The sequence below is a fragment of the Chiloscyllium plagiosum genome, unplaced genomic scaffold, assembly GCF_037043375.1.
Source record: "Chiloscyllium plagiosum isolate Xiang-an unplaced genomic scaffold, Cpla_swu_hap1 HiC_scaffold_5, whole genome shotgun sequence".
NCBI classification, from domain to species: Eukaryota; Metazoa; Chordata; class Chondrichthyes; order Orectolobiformes; family Hemiscylliidae; genus Chiloscyllium; species Chiloscyllium plagiosum.
The window spans coordinates 74,261,652-74,285,098 of NW_028270143.1; the positions used below are offsets into that span (position 1 = coordinate 74,261,652).

The 23,447-nt window shown below is 41.5% G+C and overlaps 2 protein-coding genes across 4 annotated transcripts in view; one reads left to right on the forward strand and one right to left on the reverse strand.

Annotated features, from left to right (window-relative positions):
* hus1 (HUS1 checkpoint clamp component) overlaps positions 1–7,378 on the reverse strand; it is a 42,955-nt gene extending 35,577 nt beyond the window's left edge. Inside the window, exon 1 of one of the 2 annotated variants that reach the window (XM_087987320.1) lies at positions 7,033–7,378. In XM_087987320.1, the coding sequence (XP_087843446.1) occupies positions 7,033–7,250 (218 nt within the window). In that variant the 5' untranslated portion in view covers positions 7,251–7,378. The remainder of the gene's footprint in view (positions 1–7,032) is intronic. The other variant, XM_043690274.2, reaches the window with a different exon arrangement.
* Positions 7,231–23,447, forward strand: part of cyp51a1 (cytochrome P450 family 51 subfamily A member 1) — a 32,155-nt gene continuing 15,938 nt past the window's right edge. Inside the window, exons 1-3 of one of the 2 annotated variants that reach the window (XM_043690273.2) lie at positions 7,231–7,414; positions 18,136–18,371; positions 20,543–20,641. In XM_043690273.2, coding sequence (XP_043546208.2) covers positions 7,351–7,414; positions 18,136–18,371; positions 20,543–20,641 — 399 coding nt within the window. In that variant the 5' untranslated portion in view covers positions 7,231–7,350. The remainder of the gene's footprint in view (positions 7,415–18,135; positions 18,372–20,542; positions 20,642–23,447) is intronic. The other variant, XM_087987319.1, reaches the window with a different exon arrangement.

Here is a 23,447-nt window from a genome sequence, read left to right on the forward strand (position 1 = left end):
ATAGAATAAAGAAGAACCCTAAAGCTTTCTATAGGTATGTGAGGAATAAAAAGATGAATAGGGCCAGTCAAAGACAGAAGTGGGAAGTTGAGTGTGGACAGTGTGGAGATCGGAGAGCTGCTAAACGAACATTTCTCATCGGTGTTTACTCAGGAAAAGGAGAATCTTGCAGAGGAGAAGAATGAGGTACGAGATATTAGACTAGAAAGTATCGAGGTTAGTTATGTACAGGTATTATCAATTCTAAAAGGAGTGAAAGTAGACAAGTCCCCTGGGCCGGATGGGATTTATCCGAGGATTCTCTGGGACGCTAGGGAGGAGATAGTGGAGCCTTTGGTTTTGATATTTGAGTCGTCATTGTCTACTGGAGATTGCAAAAATTGTGCCCTTTTTAAGGGTAGCACAGTTGACCTAGGTAATTATAGACCAGTGAGCCTTATTTCTGTTGTAGGAAAGATTTTGGAAAGGATTATAAGAGATAAGATTTATAACCATCTAGCAAGCAACAATGTGATTTCAGATAGTCAATATGGTTTCGTCAAAGGCAGGTCGTGTCTCACAAACCTCATTGAGTTTTTTGAGAAGGTGACAAAGCATGTGGATGAGGGCAGGGCAGTTGACGTGATATACGTGGACTTCAGTAAAGCCTTTGATAAGGTTCCACATGGTAGGCTGTTGGAGAAAATGCAGAGGCATGGAATTGAGGGTGATTTAGCAGTTTGGATTACAAACTGGCTTTCTGAAAGAAGGCAGTGAGTGGTGGTTGATGGAAAATATTCAGCCTGGAGTCTGGTTACTAGTGGTATGCCACAAGGATCTGTTTTGGGACCACTGCTGTTTGTAATTTTTATAAATGACTTAAATGCAGGCGTAGGTGGATGGGCTAGTAAATTTGGATAAACTGCAGAATTGGGCTAAGAGGTGGCAAATGGAGTTCAATGCAGCTAAATGTGAGGTTTTTTAGATTAGATTAGATTAGATTAGATTACTTACAGTGTGGAAACAGGTCCTTCGGCCCAACAAGTCCACACCGACCCGCCGAAGCGCAACCCACCCATACCCCTACATTTACCCCTTATTACCTAACCCACCCATACCCCTACATTTACCCCTTATTACCTAACACTAAGGGCAATTTAGCATGGCCAATTTACCTAAGGTGATGCACTTTGGGAAGAATAACAGGAAGGCAGAATACTGGGTCAATGGAAAGATTCTTGGTAGTGTGGATGTGCAGAGGGATCTTGGAGTCCATGTACATAGGTCCCTGAAAGTTGACACCCTGGTAGATAGTGCTGTTAAAAAGGCACACGGTGTTAGGTTTCATTCGTAGAGGGATTGAGTTCCGGAGCCACAATATGATGCTGCAACTATACAAAACATTAGTGCGGCCACACTTGGAATATTGTGTACAGTTCTGGTCCTCATATTTCGGGAAGGATGTGGAAGCATTAGAAAAGATGCAGAGGAGATTAACCAGGATGTTGTCTGATCTGGAGGGAAGGTCTTATGAGAAAAGGCTGAGAGACTTGGGTCTGTTCTCATTGGAAAGCAGAAGGCTAAGAGGGGATTTGACAGAAACATTGCAAGAAGCACCAACTGTGGCAAGTGCACAGAACACACTCTGCATAGAAACAAAAGAAAATAGGAGCAGGACTAGGCAATTCAGCTCACCCAATCATTTTGCCATTCAACAGAATTACACATCCATCTCAAAGCCAGGTGTCTCCTTGTCCTATTATCCATAAAATTGTTGGCTTCTAGAAATCTATTTCTTTCATAAATATATTCAGTGAATTCACATTCGCAGCCTTCTATGCAGGAGAATTCCACAGCTTCACCATGCTGAATGAAGAAATTCTTCCTCATTACAGTCTGAAATGATCGACTACGCATCCCCACATTACGATCCATTGTTCTGGACCCCGGCCAGCAGAAACATCACCTCTATGTCCCGTCTGTCCAGCTCTGGCAAAAGTTATGTTTAAGTGAGATTTTTGTTCATATTTCAAGACTTCAGTGAGTACAGGTCAAGTTGACCCGATCATTCCTCAAAAGACAAACCTGCCATTCCAGGAATCATTCTGGTGAATCTTCACTGCACTCCCACTTTTCTTAGATAAGGAGGCCAAAACCACACAGAATACTCTATGAGTGGCGTAACCAATGCCATACACATCTACAGTAAGATTTCCTTGATCCTGTAGTCAAATTCTCCTACAATGATAGCCAATTTATTATGTGTCTTCCTAACTGGTTGCTGCATGTGCCTGCTTGCTTTCAATGATAGGTATGAAAGGATGCATGTCATTTTATACATCAAACTTTCTCAATCTATCACAGTTTCTTACTGAAAGGGACAACTTCATATTTAAATACTGCATCTGCCATGTATCTGTCTAGTCATTCAACTTGTCTAAATCACTGAAAGGCCTCTTTACGTCCTCCTCACCACTCACATTTCCACTTAATTTTGTGTTGTCAGTGAACTTGAAAATATTACACTTGATTCCTTCATCCAAATCATTAAAATATATATTGTGAATAACTAGGGCCCAAGCACTCATCCCTATGGCACCTCACTTGTCATCACCTTCCACATCAAAAATTCCTATTTTGTTTCTTTTCTGCTAACCAATTCTCAGTCCATGAGAGATATTACCATCAATCCCATATGTTTTGATTTTGAACAATAATGTCCTATGTGATACATTAGATGAATGAGAAAAACAGCACCTGAAAGTTCCTCTCCAAACTACTCACTATCCTGATTTGGAAATATATCACTCTTCATTCAGTGTCATTGGGTCAAAATCCTGGAGCATTCTGCCCAAAGACATTGGAGGTCCAGCCACAGCAACTGGACTGCAGCAATTCAAGTAGGCATCTCATCACCACCTTTTCAAGGGCAACTAGGCATGGTCAATAATTGATGGCCCAGTCAGTGACACCCACACTCTCCAAATGAATTTAAAAAACCTAGCAAAAGCTTTCTGAAAATAAAAATACTCCACATTCAATGGTTCTCCCTCATCAAGTTACAACCTTAAAAATTCCAATAAGTTTGTCAAACATAATTTGTTTTTCATAAATCGCTGTTGACTTCTTGTAATACCATTACTATTTCTAAGTGTCTTATTATTGTATACTTTTTCTAAGGATGGCATCCTTTGGGGACTTCACTGTCTATTATCAAGCATGAATTGGTAGTAACATGACCAACCGAATCTGGTCAACTCTTAAAGATAATAGCCATTAGGCTGTGTCTGCTACATAGTAAGGGAACCAACAAGAGGAAAAAAAACTTACTGAAACTGGTCCTCAGCAATTTAGCCCATGGAGAGGCACCTGACCATGACAGTACTTGTAGGTCTGATGAACACACATTTCTTGTGGTGCAGAAGACTGGCCTTCACATTTAGAATATTTTTTCATTATATGCCACTACCACTGTGCTAAATGGGCTAGAGTTTGAACAGACCTAGCAAACTTAAAACCATGAATCCATGAGGCGTTGAGGGCTATCAGCAATGGCAGAATTTTATTTAACCTCAATGTGTAACTTCATTGGCCCAACATATTTCTAACTCTATCATTCCCATCAAGCCATTGGATCAACTTTAGTGCAGGTGTGCATGCCAGGAGCAAAGTTAGGCATACCTGAATATCAGGTGACAACTTGGTAAAGCAATAGCACAACACTACTTGCAAAAGTCTATGCAAAGCAATACCATGATCAATGGATCAGATCTAGACTCTGCAGTCCTACCATATTCAGTTACGACTCATGGTGGACAGGTGAACAACTAATAGGGAGAGGCGGCAGCTTCGTGAATATCCCAACCTCAATGATAAGAGAGACTAACAGATCTTTATAAGACATAAGCTGAAGCATTTGCAACTATTTTCAGCCAATGATCCAGCTTGTGCTCTTCCTGAGGTCCCCAGCATCAAAAATGGCAGTCTTCAGCCGATTTGATTCATTCCACAATCTATGAAGAGAAAAACTGGAAGCAAAGGCTATGGGTCCTGACCAGGTCGAAGACTTGTGCTTTAACAATAAGCTGCAAGCCAAGCTAACAAAGATTATGAAACTTTCCTAGATATGTCTGTCCACGAAAAGCAAGGCAAATCAAACCTCACCAATTGTTATCTGATCAGTCTACTTCCAATAATCAAAATGACAAAAGTGCTATTAACAGTGTTATCAAGCAGCACTTTCTTAATCATTACCTGCTCATTGACACACAGTTTGCTGTCCATTCGGGCCACTCAACACCTGACCAAATTTGAGTCTTAGTCACAATAAGCATAAATAGCTGAACTCAAGAGGTAAGGTACAGGTGACTGTTCATGATCTCAAGGTAACATTTGACTAAGTATCAAGAAGCCTCAGCAAAAGTTGACACAGTGGGAAGCTGGGTATGACTTCATGTACTCTTCACTGCATGCAGTCATATCAAGAACAAATGCTTGTGTTTCTTAAAAGTCATTGGACTTCACTGCAGGAGTTTCTCAAGGTTGTGTCCTAGGACCAAGCATTTTCAGTTGCTTAGTTCTCATTCTCATTATGTAGGAATTTGAAATATTTGCAGATAATTGCACAATATTTAGTGCCATTCGAGACTCCTCAGATGCTTTTTTTTATTCACTCATGAGGTATGGGAGTTTTCTGGCTGGTCCAGCATTTATTTCCCATTCTTAATTACCCAAACAGGAGTGAAAAGTCAACCAACATTGTGCACCTTGAGTCACATATGGTCCAGATCTGGTAAGGGTGACAGTCTTCCTTCCTTAAAATACATTGGTAAACTAGATGGGTTTTTACGATTTTGGAGGCCATTAGACTAGCTTTATTTTAAAAATTAACTTCAAATTTCACCATTTGCCATAGTGCGATTTTAAGCCATGTGCCCAAAACATAAGTTTGGAGTTCTGGGTTATTAGTCCTGTTGCATTATTACTACACTACAAACCATCCCAGAAGCATTGCATGATCAAGCAATAATACCTGAACCACATCCAGACTGGGGTGGTAAGTGGTAAGCAACATTTGTCCCATGGCAAGTGCCAAACAATGATCATATCCAATGACAGAGAATCTAACCATTCCCCCCTTAACATTCAATGACTTTACCATTGCTGAATCTTCCTCCATCAACATCCTGGAGGTTATCATTGATCATAAGCTGAACTGGAGTAGCCAAATACATACTGTACTTAGAAGAGCAAGACAGAGGCTAGAACGTGCATGGCAAGTAACTTATCATCTGACTCCCCAAAGCTGTCTATCATCTACAAGGCACAAGTTCAGATTGTGGTGAGATACTCTTCACTTACCTTGAAGAGTGCCACTTTGACAACCTTCAAGAAACTCAACATCAACCAGGGCAATGCAGCCCACTTTATTGGAATCCATCCAACATCTTCAACTTTCATTCCCTCTAGCACAATATACAGTGGCAACTATTTGCACCATCTACAAGCTGCATTGCAGAAATTCAGTAAGGCTCTTTACTTCTGAAACTTACAACCACAACCACCCAGGAGAACAGGGGCAGCAAATGCATGTGAGCACCATAACCTGCAAGCTCACCTCTAAATCATATATCATCCTAACTATATCACCATTCCATCATTGTCACTGGGTCAAAATCCTGGAATTCCCTTCCTAACAGCATTGTGGGTGTACCCCTCCTTGACTGCAGCAATTCAAGAAGGCAGCTCAATACCACCTTCCCATGGGCAATCAGGAATGGGCAATAAATGCTAGCCTAGCCAGCAATGGCACATCGAGCAAATAAAAAAAGCAACTCCACTTTTCTGTCTGCTCCGTTACCCTCAATTCACTATTAACCAAAATGTCAAATTAAGATTGCATTTATTCAATAATCCATCCTCCACTTATTGCTGAGGAAGAGATTTTCAAACAGAAATGACCCTCAGATGAAATTCTTCTTCACTTCCTTCTTAAATGGGCGATTCCCTGTTTTTAAACGTATGCCCTTTAATTCTGGATTCCCGCAAGACAGGAACAGCTCTTTCAGCATCTACTTTGTCAAATCTCTCAGAATCCTACACATTTCAATAAGATAATCTCAACTTTCTAAGCTACAATGAGGAAAGGCACAATCTGCTAAACCTAAATGCATGTCTGTCCCTCCTTACATAAAGAAGCCAAAACTTGACTCATTTTATAATAGAAACAAAGCCTGTTTCAGGGAGACCAAACATAGACTCAGGGGCCAGGATGCACAGCACCTGTGCTCCACATGCATCAACCAACCTGACCCGCTGGTTGCCATTCTTTTTAATTGCCCAGAGACACTTCCATCCTCCATGCCAGAGTGAGGTCAAACAGAAACTGGAGGAATACTACCTGGGAAGCTGACAGTCCAATGTCCTCAATATTGACTTCACCAGCTTCAAAGTTCCTCCACCCCCCAGCCTTATCCCATATCTAGACCCCATCCCTCCTCATCATCTCCATGACGTGACCTGACCAAAATGTCCATTTTCCTACTCACCTATCCACCCTTCCCACTGACCAGTCATAATAACCCTCTACCTGCATCCACCTATCACCCCGTTTACTTCTTGGGTTTTGACTTGAAATGTTGGTTTTTCTGCTCCTTTGGATGCGGTCTGCCTGCTGTGCTTTTCCAGCTCCACATCTATTGACTCTTGCTTCCAGCTCCTGCAGATGTACTGGACAGTGAGCCGCCTGAGTGACAGGAAAATGCAGCGAGTTGATTGTGGGATGGTTTACAACACGAGTAAAGCAAAGGCCGGAATTTAGGAAAATCTGGTGAACATGAAAAAAAATGCGAATAGGGCTTTAGTAACAGTAAAGGTGCAGAGAGGCCAACAGTGGAAGTGGAGCTGGTAATTGCCCCAGATTCTGGAAAGGTCTCGAAACGGCACTGGAGGAGTTAGAAGAAATATTGGGAAAAGAGGTCACTGTTACTTCCACGGGAGCTGGACCCTGACTGATAAAGGAAAAGACTGACTTCAGCTGACGGACTGACTTACGGGTGAAATGATTTAAACAACCAACATCCACGATCTTCCCTCGGAACTTCATCCCAATAGCGACCGGAAATACAATACCGGAAACAACGTTCCGTTGCAGCACTGTACGTCACTTCCGCCCCTTGTTGACGCCGCTTGGTTACCAAGGCAACACCCAGGCTGGCGGTTGTCGGGGGTACAAAGGCTCGGCCTCCGAACCGACCAAGTGAAGGAAACATTTCCTTCAATTCTTTTCAATACCCAGGAGTTGCTGCGCCACACAGGTGCCCATATAATGGCATTCAATGGTATAACCATGACTGAAATCAGCAACTGGAAATGATGCTCGGCGAACCATTCCCGATCTTTGGTCTCCTCGTTGTAGAGAAGACGACATCGGGAGGTCAGTGTTGGGACCACAACTTTTCACTTTATAAGTTAATGATCTAAATGAAGCCAATTACTATCCCGACTGAGAAATATGATGTTAGAAATCACACAACACCAGGTTATAGTCCAACAGGTTTAATTGGAAGCACACTAGATTTCGGAGCGACGCTCCTTCATCAGGTGATAGTGGAGGGCTCAATCCTAACACAGAATTCATAGCAAAAATTTGCAGTGTGATGTAACTGAAATTATACATTGAAGAATTGATTGTCTGTTAAGCCTTTCATCTGTTAGAATACAGTGATAGTTTCACTTCTTTCATGTGTAAATCACAAAACCCTTTTTTTAAAAGTTGCATTCTCGGGTTAGCAGTTAACAATGGTGATAGCTAGACAATATGTTAAAGGTGTTAGTCCCCTGTGTTCTCTGTCTATGACCGGATGTTTAGATTGATTCCAATCTAAAAAGTGAGATAACAGAGTTTTACATAAATTCATGCAGTTTTTGAGATTAGAGTTCTACATGAATGTATGTGGTTTTTGAGCAAAGTGCAATGTAACTCTGAAAGTACCAAAAAAATTCACCACACAAAATATATGTGTGCATGTGGGTCTTTGTCTGTGTGTGTGTGTGTGCCTGTCTGGGGTGGGGGTTGTGAGTGTGAGAAAGTGTGTGTGTGTGTTTGTGTGTGTGTAGTGAATGCAGAGTGGCTTAAGTCTGTGAGGGCGTGCTTGTGTGGGAGTCTGTGTGTCTATAAAGGTGTGTGTGGGTGTCTGTGTGCGCGTCTGTGTGTATCTGTGTCCGTGTGTATGTGAGAGTGTGTGTGTAGTGCAATGGTGATCACCTATAGTGTGACATGATCCCAAGGTCCCGGTTGAGGCCCTCCATATGGGTACCGAACTTAGCTATCATCCTCTGCTCGGCCACTTTCCTCTGCTGCCTGTCCCGAAGTCCACCTTGGAGGATGGTCACCCGAAGGTCCGAGGCTGAATGTCCTGGACCACTGAAGTGTTCCCCAACTGGGAGGGAACTCTCCTGTCTGTTGATTGTTGTGCGGTGCCCATTCATCCGTTGTTATAGCCTTTGCTCGGTTTCCCCAATGTACCATGCCTCCGGGCATCCCTGCCTGCAACGTATAAGATAAACAACGTTGGCTGAGTCACATGAGTACCTGCCATGTACACGGTGGGAGGTGTTCCCACGTGTAATAGTGGTATCAATGTCCACAATCTGACACTTTTTGCAGCGTCCACCGTGACAAGGTTGTATGGAGTCCTCAGGATGTGCTGCAGGTTGCAAAGAACATGGTGTAGTTTCTCCGCTCCCAGGAAGTACTGGACAACGAAGAGTACCCTATCTGTTACATCCCGTGTCTGTCTCCTGAGGAGGTTATTATGGTTTCTCGCTGTGGCACATCAGAACTGGCAGTCTGTGAGTTGAGCATCATACCCTGTTCTTATGAGGGCATCCTTGAGGACCTTCAGGTGTCCATCACATTCCTCCTCATCCGAACAGATCCATCAGCTGCACCCACAAGGTAGAGCAAAACATCACCTGATCAAAACATAATGCCATCCAACACTATCAAAACTAATAGCATCATTGTCATCAAACCAGCAGATAAAAGAGGCGTCATCATCATTCAGAATAGAACAGACTACTGCAAGGAAAATTGAACAACAAAGAACACTACAGGCAACTGCTGGCCAATCTGACCAAAGAACACACACATGAACTAAAACATTGATCAGGACTTTTGATCCAGTCCTTCAGAGTTCCCTATACACTCTCATCCCATGTATTTCTTGTGTAGGGGAATTCTACTGCCTTTTGAGGATACACAAACACACCTGGATGTTCCATCATATCAAGCAATGGGACCCTGTGTGAGAACCTCTCTGGTTATGTCAAGGGAATCTTGAAACCCAATGTACAGGGGAACCCCAGCTTCTGTTGCGACACTACAGATTTTCTACAGCCACTTCAACACCCACAGACGAGTCGAACCAGGAACATTCCTCATCATAATGTACGTTTCAGCACTCTACACCAGCATCCCCCATATTGACATCATCACTGCAACAGCCTCAGTACTTAATACAAACAACTGCCAATCTCCAAGCACCATCCTACAACTCATCTGCTTCATCTTCGGCCAGGTTTTCACCTTTGACAACCAGTTCTTCATCCAAATGCCTGAACAGCCAGGAGGACCAAACTTGTACCCCATTATGCCAACATTTTCATGCACAAGTTTGAAAAAGACTTCTTTGCTGCATAAGACCTCCAACCAGCACTATACACCAGGCATATTGATGACATTTTCTTCCTCTGGACCCAAGGCGAGGAGTCACTGAAACAACTATGCAGTGATATCAACAAGTTTCATCCTACCATCAGATCTCCTAGGGACTACTCTTTAGTATCTGTCTCATTCTTGGACACATGCAACTCCATTAAGGACTGGCACATCAGTACCTCACTCCACTACAAACCACGGATAACCTCATGATGCTACACTTCTCTAGCTTCCACCCTAAACATATCAAATAGCCATCCCCTATGGACAATCCCTACGCATACATAGGATCTGTTTAGATGAGGAGGAATGTGACAGACACCTGAAGGTGCTCAAGGATGCCCTCATAGGAACAAGGTACGATGCTCAACTCATCGATCACCCACAGCGAGAAACCGTAATGACTTCCACAGGAGACAGACACGGGATGCAACCAATAGGGTACCCTTCATTGTCCAGTACTTCCTGGGAGCGGAGAAACTACGCCATGCTCTTCGCAGCCTGCAACACATTATCGATGAGGATGAGCACCTCGCCAAGACCTTCCCTATGCCTCCACTTCTCACTTTAAACAACTGCCAAACTTGAAACAGACTATTGTCCGCAGGACAACATCGACCACAAAATCGTACAACCCTGTCATGGCAACCACTGCAAGATATGTCAGAGTGTTGACTTGCGGGAACACCACTCACCATATGCGCACCAGGTACTCATGTGACTCGGCCAATGTTGTCTATCTCATACACTACGAGGCCTGGTACATTAGCGAGACCAAGCAGACACTGCAACAACAGATGGATGGACACAGGACAACAATTGCCAGACAGAGGTGCTTCTTCCCAGTTGGGGAACACTTCAGTGGTCAGAGACATTCGGCATTGGATTTTCAGGTGACCATCCTCCAAGGCAGACTTCGGGATACAAAACAACATAGAGTGGCTGAGCAGAGGCTGATAGCCAAGTTCAGTACCCATGAGGATGGCCTTGGGTTCATGTTACATGAAAGGTGACCTCACTACACTATACACTTTCTCTCTCACACACACACTCTTACATATTCACACACTCATGCAGACCCTCCCCACACACACACACACACACTCACTCACTCTCTCACTCTCTCACTCTCTCTCTCTCACTCACTCACTCACTCACTCACTCACTCACTCACACACATGCACACACACACACATACATATAAGTCAATGGGGTAAATTTGCAATTGCAGAATTATATTTGCAAATACATTCTGTTTTGCTCAAGAAGTGCACAATATTCACATCTGCGAATCCATGTAATATTTTATAAATTCCACTTTGGAAGTAGAACTAGTCTGACTCACTTGGGATACAGACAGACTCTAACCTCACACCTTTAATGCATTGTCTGAGCTGAGGTATCACCTTTTTGTAAAACCTTAAGTTATCTTAATAATATGACTTTAAAGAAATTATGGGATTTACATATTAATGAATATTAGGATGCATAGGATGTGGAAGGAAACTGCAGTGGATGGACACACTTGAAATGTAAAGCTTATTCAAGGAACAGCTACTGCGAGTCCTTGATAAATATGTACCTATCAGGCAGTGGGGGAGTTGTTGAGAGAGGGAACCATGGTTTACTAAAGAAATTGAAGCTCTTGTCAAGAGGAAGAAGAAGGCTTATGTGAGGATGAGGCGTGAAGGCTCAGTTAGTAGCTTGAGAGTTATAAGTTATCCAGAAAAGATCTAAAGAGAGGGCTAAGAAGAACCAGGAGGGGACAATGAGAAGTTGTTGGTGGATAGGATCAAGGAAAACCCTAAGGCCTTCTATAGGTATATCAGGAATAAAACAATGATTAGAGTAAGATTAGGGCCAATCAAAGATAGTAGTGAAAGGTTGTATGTGGAATCTGAGGACATGGGGAAGGGCTTAATGAATACTTTTCATCAGTATTCACATTGGAAAAGGGCAATGTTAGTGAGAGTATGGAGATACAGGCTACAAGATTAGATGGGATTGAGGTTGACAAAGAAGAGGTTTTAGCAATTTTGGAAGATCTGAAAATAGATAAGACCCCTGGGCCGGATGGAATTTACCCTAGGATTCTCTGGGACGCTAGGGAGGAGATTGCAGAGCCTTTGACTTCGATCTTTATGTCATTGTCAACAGGAATAGTGCCAGAAGATTGGCGGATAGCAAATGTTGTTCCCTTGTTTAAGGAGGAGAGTCGGGACAATCCTGGTAATTATAGGCCAGTTAGCCTTACTTCAGTTGTGGGTAATGTGCTGGAAAAGGTTATAAGAGATAGGATTTATAATCATCTGGAAAGGAATAATTTGATTAGGGATAGTCAACATGGTTTTGTGAAGGGTAGATCGTGCCTCACTAACCTTATTGAGTTCTTGAGAAGATGACAAAACAGGTGGATGAAGGTAAAGCAGTTGATGTGGTGTATGTGGACTTCACTAAGGCATTTGATAAGGTTCCACACAGTAGGCTATTACACAAAATATGGAGTTTCGGGATTGAAGGTGATTTAGTGGTTTGGATCAGAAATTGGCTAGCTGAAAGAGGACAAAGGATGGTGGTTTATGGAAAATGTTTACCCTGGAGCTCAGTTACCAGTGGTGTGCCACAAGGATCTGTTTTTATAAATGATCTGGAGGTAGGCATAGAAGGATGGGTTAGTAAATTTGCAGATGACATTAAGGTAGGCAGAGTTGTGGATGTTGTGGGTTACTGAGGGACATAGATAAGATGCAGAGTTGGGCTGAGAAGTGGCAAATGGAGTTTAATGCGGAAGAAGCAACAGGAATGCAGAGTACTGGGCTAATGGTAAAATTCTTGGCAGTGTAGATGAACAGAGAGATTTCTGTGTCCAGGTGCATAAATCCCTGAAGGTTGCCACCCAGGTTGATAGGGTTGTTAAGAAGGCATATAATGTGTTGCTGTTTATTGGTAGGGGGATTGAGTTTTGGAGCCATGAGTCATGCTTCAAGATACTTGTAAGGCTGCACCTGGAGTATTGCGTGCAGTTCTAGTCATCGCATTATAGGAAGGATGTGGAAGCTTTGAAAAGGATTACTAGGATGTTGCCTGTATGGAGGGAAGGTCTTACAAGGAAAGGCTGAGGGAACTGAAGCTGTTTTCATTGGAGAGAAAAAGGTTGAGAGGTGACTTAATCGAGATGTATAAGATAATAGAGGGTTATATAGGGTGGACAGTGAGAGCCTCTTTCCTCGGATGGTGAAGGCTAACACGAGGGGACGTAGCTTTAAATTGAGGGGTGATAGATATAGGACAGGTATCAAGGGTAGTTTCTTTACTCAGAGAGTAGTAGGGCTGTGGAACAGCCTGCCTGCAACAGTAAAAACAGTAAAAGGTGCTGGAAACCAGATTCTGGATTAGTGGTGCTGGAAGAGCACAGCATTTCAGGCAGCATTCGAGGAGCAGTAAAATCGACGTTTCGGGCAAAAGCCCTTCATCAGGAATACAGGCAGAGAGCCTGTAGGGTGGAGGGATAAGTGAGAGGAGGGTGGGAGTGGGAGAAAGTAGCATAGAGTACAATAGGTGAGTGGGGGAGGGGATGAAGGTGATAGGTTGTGGGGGGAGGGACTCGTCGACGTCAAGGGCATTTAAATGAGTATTGGACATTCATATGGATAATAATGGAACAGTGTAGGTTAGATGGGCATCAGATTAATTTTACAGGTCAGCGCAATATTGAGGGCTGAAGGGCCTGTACTGTGCTGTAACGTTCTATATTCTATGTGAACCGAAACTGCAACCCATTCTAAAAGATGAATGAATTAACAGCAATCTACGTTTGTTCAATATGTCATTTCAGTTGCATGACAGTGATCTTTTGCTACAAATTCTGTATCTCCTGTTCCTGCTACCTGCTCCACAGCTACCTGATGAAGGAGCAGCGCTCCGAAAGCTAGTGCTTCCAAATAAACCTGTTGGACTATAACCTGGTATTATGTGATTTTTAATTTTGTCCACCCCAGTCCAACACCAGCTCTTCCACAAGTAGGATTATATTCACTAGACGTTAGAAGAATGAGAGGAATCTCATAAATACCTATAAAATTTCAACAAGGTTGATGGAGGATGGATAGTTTCAATGACCAGGAGTACAGAATCAGGGGCCGCAGTCTAAGTACAAGGGGGTAGTCCTTTTAGGACACAGATGAGTAGGAATTTCTTCATAGAGAGAGTGCTGAGTTTGTGGAGTTTTTTGCCACAGGAAAATGTTGAGACCAAAATATTGAAGCCTTTCAAGAAAGATGTAGGTCTAGTTCTTAAGATGAAAGAAATTGAAGAACATGGCGAGAAAGCAGGAATTGGCTATGAAGTTGGATGATGAACCATGGTCATATTGAATGGCCTACTCCTGCTCCTATATTCTGTTTCTGTGGCAGGAAAAATAGAGGAGCTAGACATTATTTAAATAAAAGAATTTGGAGTTTTCTTTTATGAATCAAGTTCAGTGTAATAGGGAAGGCACATGTAACTTTGGCTTTTATTTCAAAGGGAATGAACATAAAAAGTGTGGTGGTTTTGCTAATACTACACAAGGCACTAGTCCAACCACAACTGGAGTACTGAACATTTCTGGGCCCCTTAATTAAGGAAAGATGTCCTGGCATTGGAGGCATCCTAGAGAAGATTCACAAGATTGATACCAGGTCTGGAGGAACTATCTTATTAAGAGAGGTTAAGTAGATTGGACCTGTATTCATTGGAGTTTAGAATTATGAGAATTGACCTTATTGCAAGATACAAGATTCTTAGCAGTAGATATGAAAAGGTTGATCCACCTTGGGGGACAGTCAAGGATCATAGGGCATAGTCTCAGAATAAGGGGCCTCGTATTTGAATATAGCTAAACTTAGAAACATAGAAAGTAGATGCAGGAGTAGACCATTTGGCCCTTTGAGCCTGCACCACCATTCAATATGATGATGCAATTTTAGCATCCCACTACCGCTTTCTCTCCATATCGCTTGAACCCTTTCATCGCAAGCTCCTTCTGGAATATGTCTGACAAACTGGCTCCAACAGCTTTCTGTGGTAGAGAATTCCACAGGGTTCACAACTCTGAGTGAAGAAATTCTTCCTCATCTCAGTCCTGAATGGCTTACCCCTTATTCTTAGACTGTGACCCCTAGTTCTGGACTTCCCCAACACTGTGAACATTCTTCCTGCAGCTAGCCTGTCCAGTCCTATCATGATTTTGTATGTTTCTATCAGATCTCCCCTCCCTGCTATTCTTCTAAATTCCAGTGAGTACAAGCCCAGTTGATCCAGTCTTTCTTCATATGTTAGTCCTGCCAACCCGGGAATCAGTCTGGTGAACCTCAATAGCAAGGAGATTTCTTTTCTCAGAATCAGGGGAATTCTTTACTATTGAGGGCTGTCAAGGCTGGTTTGTTAAGTATATTCAAAGCTGAGATAGATTTTTAATGAGTAGGAGAATTCGAGCTTTTGGAGAAAAGGCAAGAAAATAGAGATGAGATCAGCCAAGATCTCACTGAATGGGGAGGAGACTCGATCAGCTGAATGATCTACTGCTCCTATGGCTTATGGTGTAGACTTGTACCCAGGAATAGTTAATGATTCACTCCTGCCCTTCTGCCACCATTCCTATTTGTTATATGCACTGTAATCATGATTTAAATTTTGTCTTACTATTTCCTACCTTAATGTTAGTTACCTCCCAGAATTTTGTACACTTGGTATTCAATGAGCTTTCCTATAAACATCTTAAAACTGGTCTGTTCCCTTTACTCCACCATGGGTGGCTGTGCCTTCAGCTATCTAGAGCTCAGTGCCTGAAATCTGAGTTCAATTAATACAACCATAAGAAATAGAAACAGGAGTATGCCATTCAGCCCCTTAGCCTGCTCTACATTCAATAGGATCATTATTGATCTGATCCTTGATTTCTCTACTGATCAAGAATCTATCTATCTTAATGTTAAATATACGCAAGGACTGTTCCCTCTCAACTCTCTGTGACAAATAATTACAAAAATTCTCAATGACTGAAAGAAGAAGTTTCTCCTCCTCTGTTTTAATTGGTATCTCTTTATTCTGAGACGATGCCCTCTCATCTTAGATTCTCCCATGAGGCAAAAATCCTCTCAGCATTTACCCTGTCAAGAACCTTGGGGCGGCACGGTGGCTTAGTGGTTAGCACTGCTGCCTCACCGCACCAGGGTCCCAGGTTCAATTCTAGCCGTGGGCAACTGTCTGTGTGGAGTCTGCACATTCTCCTCATGTCTGTGTGGGTTTCCTCCCACATTCCAAAGATGTGCGGGTCAGGTGAATTGGCCATGCTAAATTGCCCATGGTGTTAGGTGCATTAGTCAGAGGGAAATGGGTCTGGGTGGGTTACTTTTCTGAGGGTTGGTGTGGACTTGTTGGGCCGAAGGACCTGTTTCCATACTGGAGGGAATCTAATCTAATCCCATAAATTTCAATGAGATCACCTCTCATACTTCTAAACTTCCAGCAACACATTCTCGACTCTGCATCTCCAGCATTTGCAGATCTCAATTTCTCCCAACCAGTTTAGCCTTTGCTTATAAAACAATCCTGGGAATCATCTTAGTGAACCTTCTCTGAATTGTCTCTAACAAAATATCATTCCATAAAGGGACCAAAACTGCTTCTCCAGATGTGGTTTACCAGAATCTTGTACAGTTGCAGAATGACTTCCCTACTGGTACACTCCACACCCCTTGAACTAAGGGCCAACCTTCCTGATCACCACCTGCACCTCTGTGCTGGCTTTCTGTGTTTCTTACACTGGTACCTCCAAATCCCTTTGTATTGGAGTTTTTACTATATTTAAATAATACTGTTCTTCTATCCAAAATGAACAATTTCTTATTATCCCACATTATACTCCATTTGCCAACTTTTTACCTACTTAGGCTATTAGGATCTCTCTGCAAACCATTTCCTGATGAAGGGCTTTTGCTCAAAACATCGATTCTCCTGTTCCTCAGACGCTGCCTCACTCTAATCTAAACTCTGGTTTCCAGAATCTGCAGTCCTCACTTTCGCCTGACTCTGTAAACTGTTTGAATGCTCCTTATAATTTGCATTTGCACTGATTTTTTTGTGACATCTGTAAATTTGGTTACAGTACATTTGCTTAGATCCTCCAAGTTGTGATCCCAGTACTGAACTCTGTGGAACCATATAGCCAAGTTGGGCAATCTTAAAAAAACATTCCCACTCACTGCTTACCGATAATTTTCTGTCTTTGCCAATATACTACTCTTATGACATTTTGTTGAACGCCTTTAAATCTGAAATATAACTCGTGTCAGTAATGATGACAGTAACAGCTGCCATCAATTGTCAAAACCTTCAGGGAAGGAGTTCTGCCTACTGTTACCCATACTGGCCTCCACATCAATGTGGTTGGCTCTTAACTGCCCACTGAAACCGCCTGCAAGCTGCTCAATTCAGACATGCCCATAACCTGTGAAAGAGTAATTTACAATAAACCAGATGATGCTGTAAACTGTCAGTAATTTGTAGATTTCCAGCTTCTGTGTAGTTTATGCCATTAAATGTGTAAGCTGCCTTTCTCCTGATGCCCGGGACGTTTTATTTGCGGAAGAAAAATGTTGATAAACGTAGGCCGGTATTGATGCAGTACGCGTGTGTAGAAGGGCAAGTAGAGGATCGCGAGGTATGGGGCGGGGGCGGGACTATCCACTGAGGGTGGGCCTCGCATTGTGACATCATATAGTCAGATATGGGTAGAGCGACGATTAGCCAATGAGAGCTGCAGAGTTGAGTGTAGCCAGTCTGTAGCCGCAGTAGGAGGATTGGTCGCGCGAAAAGCACCATCCACTGTCTTAGTGAGAACGGCAGATTGTATCCCACTGGCTCCAGAAAGGGAAATACTGTATGCCACTGCTGCTGAGGAGACATAGCGTAGCTCATTGCTTCAGTGAGAAAGAAATACTATCTCACTGGAGGGACATATTGTATCCCACTGCCATTGAGGGGAGGGGGCATAGTGTAGCTCACTTCCTCAGTGAGAAGGACATACTGTATCTCTTTACCTCTGAGGGGTATACTGTATCGCATGCCTCTGAGAGAGGAATATACTGAATCCCACTTCTTCCGTGAGGGACATAGCCCACTGATCAGTGAAAGGAACATCGCGTATTACATACTCTGTGAGGATATACTTTATCCCACTTCTTCAGTAAGAGGGATATTGTCCCGTTACCTCAGCGAGAGGGACATGGTATATTCTGCTGCCTCTCCGAGAGGACATTATCTCACTGCCTCAGCGTGAGGCTTACTGTCCCTCTGTCTGAGAGGGGGCACTGCCTCAGTCAGAGGCCAGCGACCCGCGGATTCGCTGAGAAGATCACTGTTCCGCTGCCGCAGTTCTGCTCCATTTCCACCAGATCTTCCCTGCTGTCACAGTTTCCTAATCTGCCGAAGTTCGCTGGTGCAGACCGGGAGAAAGAGGAGGAAGATGCTGCCACTGCTGGAGGCTGGCACCTCTCTGATAGAAAATGCCGTGGAAAGAGTGGTGGAGGGCAGCTTGACATCTACTGTGTTGGTCACTTCAGCTTTTATCTTGAGTGTGGCGTATTTCTCTAAAATGACTTTAAAACAGACCGAAAATCAGAAGGGTGTGGTATGTATGATTTTTTTTAATGTTCTTTTTATTCTTGCTTTTACATTTTGAAAATATCCATTCGGAACAAATAATGGGCATGAAAAAAATGCTGACAAGTTTACTTCATGTCACTTTTTTTTACCCAAGTTATTTCGTGCGTGAGCTAGTGTTCGATCAGAATTATAACGATTCGTTATTTTTTTTTCTAATGCGATCAAAATTAGAATCAAAATTCAAAATGTTTAATTGTGAAATAATAGGTTTGTTATGAATGCATCTTTTATGTTTGAATTAGTCCACTAGTAGCCAGCTATGATGTAATGGTTTCCTTCAGGGTGGACTGTTCGCCGAAACACTGTTGATGCCCATTGCCAAAGTCAGTGTAGGGTTCCACGATTCCTGCTTTGTAGTTTGCCTTTAATAAAAATATAAGGCAAATTGTTTTGTCGTAAGCCCACTTAAAACGAAGAGGGGCAAAATTGGTGTTCGGAGAACTTCATGCAGTTGATGCATCAAAATGAAACTTCTAAAATAAATGAACAATAATAATAGACAACACATTAAAATATTACTGAGAAGATTTGCTGCTCTAGAAAATCTAAGAACACCAATCTTGGGTGTCATTGATTAAAATGGGGGAGATTTACATTTGGGCTTTGCTCATGAGAAGGTAAGATATTCCCTGAAGTGATTGCTAGTAACGAGTGATGTTATGAAACTTTTTAACTGGAACTTAAAACTAGGTATCAAAAACAAAAACAACAGAAGTGTATTCCACCACAACCTATAAGCCCCTGGCCTGGCACATCTCTATACTACTATTGTAACTATGAAATTGAGTGCCCGAATCTTCTTCAATAATGTGTGTGGAGGAGCAACACCAGACTATCTGAGAATTAGATTGGAACCTGGTGAAGTTTTGATGAAGGACAACATGCGTGTTCAATAGCAGGAGCAGATGTTGTACACAGCCAAGTGATCCTGTAAATGACAGTTTGGATTAAAACTTTGCTGTTCTACCACAATAGTTGTGAGCAATTAAAGGACCAAAAGGAGGAAGACAGGGAACCTCCAAATGCATCACAATCCTCAATGACACTTAAACCCAGCCCATGAATGCAAACAACAAGGATAAAGCATTCACAACCATTTTCAACCAGAAGGCCTTGATTGGGTGATCTATCTCAAGTCCGTTTTATGGTCTCCACTGTCACAGATGCCAGACTTTAGTAAACTTGATTCACACCATGTGATGCCAACAAACAACTGATCACACTGGAAATATTAAAGGCTACAAATTCTGATAAAATCCAAAATTCTGGTTGCTCCAGAAGAAGAATGCTCCTATCCAAACTGTCCCAGAATAGCTGCAGCACTGGGTCCAACTGAGAAAGTGGGAAGCTATTCAGCGATGTCTCTTCCACAAAAAGTAGGACAAATCCAACGAGACTAATTACCATTAGTGCGTTCTTGCTTTTCAACACAACAATGGAAGATGTTGGTCACAGAGGGAGTTGCAATGTGATCCCTAACAGAGAATATGGTTCATTTTTTGGATTAAAAATACATTGTTAGCCTAGTGGGCAGGAGGATGTAAAATGTCTCAGATGGACATATTATTAAAGGCAAGACTTGAAGTTGATAAGGCTATTAAAATGATAATTAGAGTGCTATGCAGTGTTAATCTCCACATGATTGCAAGGATAGTGAGGCTTTCCAAAAGGTACAAGTAGGATAGTCCTTATTATGAACAATACAAATGAGAAGACTTGAAAATTGCAAAGTATTCATTCAAAGCATGCTGATTGTAGGGTGATATAATATTAAATGATTTTATCGTATGATCATTGTCCTACTTATGGGGAGATTATTTTCAGTTGTTGAAGGGCATTTATTAGAAAATTAAATACAATTATTTTATGCGTGATAAGTACTATTTGTCTTGATTTGTGAGATTGTGGAATTCACCCACGTGTTATTGGTTGAGGCTGAAACTGCTAATGTTAAAGGTGCAATTGGGTCACTAGGTGTAGCAACAGAATGGGTAAATGTGACCAGAATTATGTGCTTAGATGGTAGATAGATATTAATTTGGGACTGATAGAACATGAAATAGTTCATTTGTGCAATCAATCCATTGTTTTTGATTACTATTTTATAACTTATAAGATTTTGCTTTTTTTTTTCAGAAATACCCACCTTATATTTATTCCGGTATTCCATTTCTTGGACATGCAATTGCCTTTGGAAGAAGTCCAATTGAATTCTTAGAAAATGCATACTGTAAGGTTAGTGCTAATTTCCCTACATTGTAGCACACAAGCTTAGCTTTGAAGCTTCTAAATGCACCAAAAATAGGAATTGAAATGGATACATAAAATAAAACTTGATGCACTGTTAGTGTGGTAGTCACCATTTTGAAATGTGAAAGAACAGCACCAGTAATTCATTTATTCTTGCACTAGTCTTTTTCTTTCTGCAGTACAATTAATGAGCAATTTACCAAAGTCAGCTTCACACTTCATTCTTTTTGCCAGGTGTTGTAATAATGTTCCCATGAATGGTCTGTAGAGCGTGAGCATGTCCTAAAACGCTTAAAACCCATGTTTAATTCATGTATTGCCTACTTGACCCCATGTGCTTACATGTAATATGAATAAACGTGCATTTCTGAGCAGAAAGGTTGGAGTAGACTCCTAATACATGTATGGCATTTCTTTGCAAAAAGAGGGAAGTTGACTTAAATGCCATGATCCATTATATTTGTATTCCTTACTTCTTCCCTCCACCCCTGAGAACTGGGCATAATAACGTTAATTGTGCATACGGTTCCAGTTCCTCTCATTACATGGTTTTTGTTATTACTAAAGTAGAGCAAAATATTTATTAACTAGCACCTATGGGACCAGGAGTGTGCCGGTTCACCAAATATTCTGGTTAATCAATGTAAAAACACATACTAAGCAATACATCGGATATACACATCACTATTATACTTTACTTACAGCATAAATCACTTAAGTAATAATGCACATTTGCCTTAAATAAAACTTACAGGCAAAGAGCCTTCTTACACCCTTAATTGACTACTCTGACGTCGCAATAATGCAGTAAACTTCTGGTATTTTAGATATATAAATTTTGCTGGTTCATTGAGCGTGCTGGTTTATAAGGTGCTGGCTAAAATAAAGTTTTCTGTAAATGGTTTAAACCCTTGCATAGAATATTGGATTTTGAAATGAAGATTGCACTATGGGTCTAGGTGGGGAGATGGAATGTTGAACAAAGGTCTCTACCTATCAAACTTTTTGTGCCAAATATTATTTGAATTGTGTACTCCTTTAAAACTATTAAAACTTTTAATGAGAAATGTAAATTTCCAAAGATATAGCACAATAAACTTGTTTACATTGTAAGACCGGATGATAATCTAGTATTTATATTTACATTATTAATTCCGATTTCAAGGATGAAATTCCTCTGCTGTGGACTTTCAGTGGACTGAAAGCATTCGCAAAACTGTTATTCCTAAATTTATTTTTGTAATGTTCCTGTTATCCATCTTTATGTTTAGTTAATATATAACTGTGTCTACTTCACATATTTGCCTTTCTACTGAATAGGATTTATACTAATTGCTTAATCATTTAAAGTTTAGCTGTCATATTCTTTAAGGCTGCTTTTCTAATACATTTCTACAGAGACCAAGTTGAAGCTTTTTGTCTTTTACTCAACAGGACTAGGATGCAAGAAACTGAGTTGGTGGAGAATAAGAATGATAATTTTTATCACATAACAATAAAGTGTTGATAGGTTGGGCCTTATCTTGGTAATGCAGTAAGAACAGTTGATGGCTAACCCTATCTCTCAAACCAGGCTCTGATTGGTCAGGGTGTTGCCGTGGGAATGTAGCAGAGATTGGCAGACTCCATGACTCATTTTATCCCAATGAGAAAGCTTCAACAAATCTATGAATTGTCTTTGCCTATGCCAAACAGGGTTCTGTGTTTTAAAATGTGTAACTTCTAGCATGTGCAATTCCATCACATTGGGAGCACAATTAATACTCTTAAATTGGTTTCTGTTGTAATTCTTAGCACAGTCAATTTTATTAAATAAATGTTCAACAGTGGAATCACATGTATTGTTGGACATTGTCAACCATCTTCTGCAGAGTACAATGATTGGCACACTGCCCACCACTAATGATCAATGGGATGTGTAGTTTGATGTGATCTGCCAGTAACTGGGCCATGCAACCGACATACCTGGCATCAAACTGGCATTGCAACTCATGTATCGGATTACTAAGTTGTGAGAAAGGAAATATTTTTCGCTTGATGGCAATATCCTTAATGGAGAAAAGCACTTGAGTTTGGTTGCAAAGTAGTAGCCTGGGACAACTGGCTTCACTGCTCTTCAAATCTTTGAGATGTACTCCTTCAAATGCTGCCATAATGTCCAGGGCAGTCAGTCTCAGCTTGTTTCTGGAAATCAGCTCTTTTGTTCACGTTTGGACAAAGGCTGTAATGTAATTTGGAACTGAGTACTTGGCTAAGCATTGCTGTGCACGTTATTGATGAGAAATTTCCCACTGACAGCACTGTCGATGACTCCTTCCATCAGTTTGTATAAACTACAACTAATGATCTGATTCCAACCTGTACTTCTTGTAATTGTTTCTGTCATTGATATCCATACATGGCAGCAATGTCCGGACACTTTTATTCTTTGTAAGTTATTCCTGTAGATATTTCTGAAGTTATGTATAAAGTTAAAAATGTGGAATTAATTCTGAAATATTACACAATATGAGATTGACTTGTAATGAGTCACCCTGGTGCTGCCATTCTTAATTATTACCTTTCAAGGTTCTGCCCAAGCTAATACAATTTGTTTTTGCCAAGTATTCCATACACTCTGAATTTATTAATCATATTTTTGTACAAATGGATAGTATATCTTTAGGTAATCCTGTTGGTTTTGTGTAGTCTAATCCCACTAACCAACATTGTAACTTTCGATCCACATAAAATCCATCTGTCGTGCCTGGTTTCATCCAGTTAATTTGGTACTGATTCCATGGAATGCTGT